This window comes from Triticum dicoccoides, chromosome 2B (assembly GCF_002162155.2).
Source record: "Triticum dicoccoides isolate Atlit2015 ecotype Zavitan chromosome 2B, WEW_v2.0, whole genome shotgun sequence".
In the NCBI taxonomy this organism is placed as follows: domain Eukaryota; kingdom Viridiplantae; phylum Streptophyta; class Magnoliopsida; order Poales; family Poaceae; genus Triticum; species Triticum dicoccoides.
This window is the reverse complement of record NC_041383.1, coordinates 481,147,330-481,154,165: the sequence shown is the minus strand read 5'-3', so window position 1 is coordinate 481,154,165 and position 6,836 is coordinate 481,147,330. Positions and strand designations below refer to the sequence as shown.

At 41.8% G+C, this 6,836-nt stretch overlaps 1 protein-coding gene across 1 annotated transcript in view; it reads left to right on the top strand.

The window, feature by feature from the left end:
* The first annotated feature begins 2,305 nt into the window (after positions 1-2,305).
* The window catches only part of LOC119364357 (CLPTM1-like membrane protein cnrB), a 6,426-nt gene continuing 1,895 nt past the window's right edge, over positions 2,306-6,836 (top strand). The window contains exons 1-9 of the mRNA XM_037629824.1: positions 2,306-2,591; positions 3,878-4,024; positions 4,114-4,228; positions 4,310-4,401; positions 4,531-4,628; positions 5,498-5,535; positions 5,792-6,027; positions 6,254-6,347; positions 6,439-6,629. Of these exons, the coding sequence (XP_037485721.1) occupies positions 2,382-2,591; positions 3,878-4,024; positions 4,114-4,228; positions 4,310-4,401; positions 4,531-4,628; positions 5,498-5,535; positions 5,792-6,027; positions 6,254-6,347; positions 6,439-6,629 (1,221 nt within the window). The 5' untranslated portion in view covers positions 2,306-2,381. The remainder of the gene's footprint in view (positions 2,592-3,877; positions 4,025-4,113; positions 4,229-4,309; positions 4,402-4,530; positions 4,629-5,497; positions 5,536-5,791; positions 6,028-6,253; positions 6,348-6,438; positions 6,630-6,836) is intronic.

Genomic DNA, 6,836 nt, shown 5'->3' with positions numbered 1-6,836 from the left:
TCACTTCCTGCTTTTACTTCCGAACATTTAACGGATAATGTAAGCATTGTTTGATATTAATAAAGCTAGCCATGATGGCCTTCCCTAAAAAAGGTATATGGTATTATCGTTTTTGGGCAGTTGTGGCTCAATACGATTGACCTTGTCGTTGGAATGTGGAAGCGAGCGGGCATCCTAAAGGGAGAGGCCAAAACCTTTCTTGGGGCTCTCGCAATGTGGGCAGACGCGAGAGTTAGAGCTTAGTTTCCACGTGGAGTTGAGATTGTATTTGTAATCATCAACGTGGAGGGGTTCTTTACCCCCGTTCTCTCCTTTAATATGCGTATTCATGTTTTTTTGGATTGACTTTGTCCTTAGAAAAAATTCTCATCATTTTTTCCTGGATGCATACAACCACATCATTTATTATAATAGCGTTAAGCGGCAAGACAATGTATAGTCCAACAACAGCTCACATATTCAAACATTACCACAGACAACTCACATCTCCACATACTTGTTCGCAAAAGGAAAAAACACTACTAGAACCTAATAAAGTACGTGATACTCAAAGATAAGATCTTGAAGAAGGAAATAGTCAATCGTACATCATGTGCCCGGTGTAACCAAAAGGTTAAATGTGGGACTATCACCCTTGAAGTAGAAATCCGAACCAACATCTTCAGCAAGGATACAAACATGCGCTGACATTGCTTGATCCAGTTGAAATGGCTACCACAAGTTTCGCCCCGAATAACTTTCACACTCTTTTGTTGATGGCGATGTTGTCATCCAACTTTGTTGCCGGCGAACACTTGCTCCCACAGTGCATTGTGAGCCAACCTCCCACGTTGAACGAGGCCATGCACTGCTCGCGCTGAAGGAGAAATCGTCATATGTGAAGGCTGCCGCCTCCACCGCTTGGGTTGGCACACCACCATCTGAGGCTACCATCTTGTTGATTGCCCACGATCGACCGTAAGAAAAAGAAGAAACACCATTGGTTGGTTAGATAATAAAACCAAGCACAGTCTATGCCTTCATCCATTGACACCACGTCAAAGCTTAGCCGACGACCTTCTCTCAAACCCATCTAGGGAGTGACTTTATCTTTGCCAGATAATTCGACCGCAACCGTGCCAGACCCATCCACCGCCAACCACCACGTCGTAGGAAGTCATTGGAGATGGCGTCTCCTCTATCAATCTCTCGCTGCACCATCGAGACATCATCGGAAGGCACAACATTGCTGGGAGGGAGCCGCACTGTCGAGATTGACGGCTCGTCGACATTGTAGCATCACCGATGACAATGACAACATAAGAATCGTGTGAGGGCAATGATGGCTAGACATGGATCGCCTCTCGGGTACCCCTTCCTAGCGACATAGGGATCAACTGGATTAGAGGAGAAATCAGAGGCAGTGGCGGGATTGAGCCGCGACATCACTGGTCATGGTTGGGGTAAGTTTTCTTTCGTATAATTGTCTTGTTTTATGAGGTGGGTTACATTTTTAGTGGGATTTTTTTAAGATCTAGAGACGATAATGAGCAAGAATATAACATATGTGCTCTTTTATTGTGGCTTTACGAAAATTTGGTCCTTTTGACTGACCTTGAGTTGAATAGTAAATACAACGAGAATGAGTCCCTGACCGACCTTTTGTATTTGCAATCATAGAAGCGAAGTATGTAGGCTCATTTCGTTAGTTTTAGTAAAAAGCATGACCATATGCACATAATCTCCGATCATCTAGAACGTGTGATTCTTCTGGAATTGTTGGAGGATAAAACTAGATTAAGCTCTAGGTTCAATCATGCATATCCCGTTAATGCAGATTAATGTTTTGGTGGAGACAACATTCACGTCGATAGCGATGTACCTGCGGTGAATCCAACAATCTTGAGTCTCTTTTGTTCATGCAGTGAGTGCGTGCGTGTGCGTTGTGTCTAAGTTGTACTCCCTCGTTAACGTTCAAACGGATCTACCTAGACGCACTTCATCAATCGTCAAAACAGAAAAAATCCTGCTGATTCCTTGACTCGGGTGCACCTAACAATTTTGCCTCCTTTAAAGACGGCAACTAGCCTCGTTGCGCAAATCCCAGCATCATCTACCGTTTCACCGCCTGCACCCCCGAAGTTCCCAGAAATTACGTATCTGAAAGCAGCGAAACCAAAGCAGTCCGGCGTCCCCACGAGCAGGGACTCCAGGCTCAATTTTTCAACAACTTACATACGTATCTGCAAAAGAAACCTATAAATTTATCGTAAAACCACACCCCCCCGCTTAAATCCCCGGAGAATCAATCACACAGAGCTCCTCCAAAAAGAACTCTTGTTCCCATCGCATCTCGGCGGCTTCCTACCCCCTCCTCGCCCCGATCTAACTCGCCGGCGGCCATGTCGCAGCCGGCTGCCGCCGCCGTTGCGGCGCAGCCGCAGGGGCAGGCCGCGGCTGGGCGGCAGGGAGGCGGCCTGGGCCAGAGCCTCGCCGGCATCGTGCGGATGGCGGTGTTCTGGTACTTCGCGTCCAAGTTCTTCGGCCCCAAGCGCGCCCCCACGGAGCCGGGGTTGCTCATGTCCAACCTCTTTCAGAAGGGAGAGCCAATGGTGAGAACGCCCTCCCAAGCCCAGGAACCTCGATTTTGGTTAGAGGAGGCGTGTTAGGTTTCTATGGCGGTTTTAGAGCGGTTTATTATTGGGTCAGTAAAGGCGGGGGGCTCCGCCCTCATGCAGTGCTGTTGGGTTCTGCTTGCTCCGGGGTGAAAATTGTGCAGCGATCTCAGCAGTTTTTTTTTACTGTGATCTCGAACTTTTCTTTTTCTTAATATATCAGATGGTGTATTTGTGCTGATTACTATAATTGGGGAGCTGATTTAGTTTGTTTTATGCGAAGACACCTGTTGTTTGTGTGCCTGTTGGAGGCTGTCGAACAAGTAGGCCACCTTTGTTCTAAAACAAGCAGATCACGGAGATAGTGGTGCTCCACAGCATTGCGGTTTGATGTACTGTGAAAAGAAAGGCACGCATGTTAGTTGGATGCTTTATGATCTCCTCTCAGGAGGCCAAGGGCGTTCTTGGTTGTTGGGAACTAGTAGAGTATACAAGGAAAAAGAGAAGATACGCCAAAGATCTCGACAAGTTTGGATTATGCGGTGTAGCTGGTTCACCTTAGTGAGTTGTGAAGTTGATTGATATTTAAACACTTTATCTGTTGTTCTTTGAAATGTTTGTCCACGGTGAAGCTTAGGATGTCATAGTATGCAATGTACCGTGTGTCCTTAATGAAGCTGAAAACATCACACTATGCATGGATAACGTTTCTTTATGGGTTTTTCATGTAGACTTTGTTGAGGTTGTCTGAACTAGGTATTCCTCGAGATAAAGCCAACTGTACAATTTATTTGGTACATTGTCACTTTTTTTATTTTTGGTGGGAAGTTATTTTTTGGTGTTTATGCGGTGCACACCGACCTTATAACTTGGTGTATCATATTGCTCCAAATATTTGATCGAGGAGGTGTAAATCCATTTTTTTGTCAAATCGACGATTCAGTGGCATGTGGTAATGTCTTATACAGGTCTACATATTAAGATAATTGAATATTACAAATGTTTCTATGTAGTACTGTTATAAGTTGAAGTCACCCCCCCCGAGCGCGTAAATTTGGCCCGATTTGTTATCTTGCCAAATTTACGTGTTTGGCATTTTTAGGAAATTATGGGACCAATCAAGCAGAAAGACGTTACTGGACTTATTAAATTCCTCAGTAGTGCCACCCAAATTTTATGACAGTTTGGAGGTAGCACGGTGCATGCATGAAGCACTAGTCTTGAAGTCTTGCCCATTTTGCGTTTTTCTGAAACACAAATCGAATGATGATTATGTTGTGCAGGATATGTGGATGTATTTATCGGAGAATGATAAATTTAGCGACTTTGGTAATGAGGATGCACTCATCTGGCATGAAACAAACATACCATATGCAGTCTGGACACCTACCAGTACCAGAACACACACACTGACATACTATCCAACGGAGGTAGAATAATATTTTCTGCAATTTACAAATTATGTTATGGTTATATTTTGTTGGATTGTCTAATTTTGTGTCGATGGATCTTGCCATAGGCTCTCAAGCACAATGGCTCTTTGTATGCTCATGTTTATTTTTCCCGTTCGGGTTACCCTGTGGACCCTACCGATCCTGAATATGAGCAAAAATCTGCATTTGGAAGGACACATCGTAAGTTTCCTGTTCATCTCAACCGTCCTTTTTATTGATTGCATGTTTTTATGAAATGCTCACTGCATTATACCTATTTAGCTATTGTGGCATACTTGCGGAAATCAAAAGCTGGTCACAAGAAGAGCTTGCTTGGAGATTCGGATGAGTCCGAGGAAAAGCTACCCCCTAAGGTCATTAACTTGATTCTTTATTGTTGGGACAGTATGCACTAGAAATTTCTAGTATAGATTATCTCCAGCAAACACAGAATATCTCCCATGAAAAAGCAATTAACAGAAGACAGCATTTGATTTCTGCAGGAGAACAAAGAGTCCGAAGACAAAGAGGAGGGCCCAGTTGAATATATTTCTTATTGGAAACCAAATGTGACAATAAATCTTGTTGATGACTTCACACGGTATGCACAAGATCAAACTATATTTTACATTTCCACTTGTATATGCCTGGAACTATTATTTATTCATTTTGAATTGTAATCGCGTTGTCGTGATTAATATCTTTTACTTTCCTTTCTAAATATCATGAAGTACCCCCTCCGTTCCAAATTATTTGAAGTTCTAGCTTTGTCCAAAGTCAAACTTCTTTAGGTTTGACCAAGTCTATCTATAGAGAAAAATATATCAACATCGACAACATAAAGTTAGTTTAATTAGATTCATCATAAAACATATTATCATACTATATATATTATATAGTTGATGTCGTGGTTGTGCATATTAGCACATTTTTCTATAGATTTGGTCAATTATAAAGAAGTTTGACTTTGTAGACTTTTTTTTAACCGTAAGGGCATACACTCGCAATCTGCATGCTGAAAACTATTTTCCAGTAGATGCTAATCACAAACCGGCACTGCTATACCATGCGATCGTTTGTGTTTAAGATTCTTCTGAAACTGCCGATAGAGCCTTGGCGCAGCGGTAAAGCTGTCGCCTTGTGACCATGAGGTCACGGGTTCAAGTCCTGGAAACAGCCTCTTGCAGAAATGTAGGGAAAGGCTGCGTACTATAGACCCAAAGTGGTCGGACCCTTCTCATGACCCGGCGCAAGCGGGAGCTACATGCACCGGGCTGCCCTTTTTTTTTTAATGATTTTAGATCCTTTTTGTTAATTTTGATATATGTGGATTCTCTCATCTCAGCTTCATATTAACCATGTAACAACTGCACAATTGTTTCTTTCTAGTTTCACGGCTTTTAGTTCTTCTTTGTTGTTCATCTGTCCTACAAAATTTTCAATTGATATTTGACCATTTTTATTTCACAGGTATCCCCAAAACAACATTCCTCCAAATGTTGCTCCATGTATCCTTCAACTGTAACAATTATAGTGTGATATTATCTTTTTTATCTTCTTTTTCCTATGAATTTTCTACCAACACACGTGTTGCATACTGCTATGTTATTCTTATACTTGAATCAATTTTTTAGACTTGAAGATGACGTTGCACGTAGCCAACTTCTGGTGAACCTAATGTATCGTTTAAAATATATCTTGTTAAGATTGGCATTTTCTCACAGTGAGGGAAGGATTGGTGTTTCCTTGACCATATATATACAGATTTGAATGTGGATCCAACTACAAACAGCTACTATCCAACTGTATTCTTCAATGAATTTTGGCTGTTGAGGGACAAATTGACAGCACTCAACGAGACTGTGAAGGAACTGACCTTGAACCTTGAAGTTAGTCCTATCAGCATGACCAAGTGGCAATTATTTCTACAGATTGAGCAGTCTTTCCAAGTTCATCGTAGTTACGGAAGTATGCTTGAAGGCGAGGCTGATGAGCTCAAGGTATATGGAAGTTTTCAACTGTGCCCATTCAGACTCCTGCCCTTTTTTTGGACTCTATTTTGTTCTGTGTGGTAGTGATGTCCCTTACACCCTTTCTTTTGTGAGATGCCAAGTATATGCACTTTTAATTCAAGTTCCTTGGAAATGGTTGATTCTGTTATATGCCTGCTGTGTTAGTCAGATTTGCTTGTTACAGGTTTTCACTGACCTTGGACTGCTTTTGCAGAGGGTTTTCCTTGAAGGAAATCCATATCTACTGGGATTGACCATGATTGTATCTCTGTTCCACTCTCTGTTCGATTTCCTGGCTTTCAAGAATGGTACGTGCACAGCATGGTTTATTTAATACCATAAAAATGAGTATAATCCAACAATAACTCATATATGTTTATGATGTTTCACATTGATCAGATATCCAGTTCTGGAATAAAAATAAGTCCATGGAAGGTCTTTCAGCGAAATCTGTTGTTCTGAACTTCATTTGTCAGCTGATTATATTTCTGTACCTGCTTGACAATGATACATCATGGATGATTCTTGCTAGCTCTGGAGTTGGTGTGTGCATTGAATTCTGGAAGATAGGAAAAGCGATGCATGTTGAGGTAAGCCTATTATGATGATTGTATTCTTTGGTTCTGTTAGTATCTTATACAAAAGCATACAAACAGAGCCGGCATGCTTGACATGCAATATGCACTAAATGGAACTACTTGATCCTAGTTGTCTTCACCTGAAAAGTAAATACTTTAAACACTGGGTAAAGCGCTAGACACAGGATTGAAATAATCAAGCTCATGGGTCAATGTATG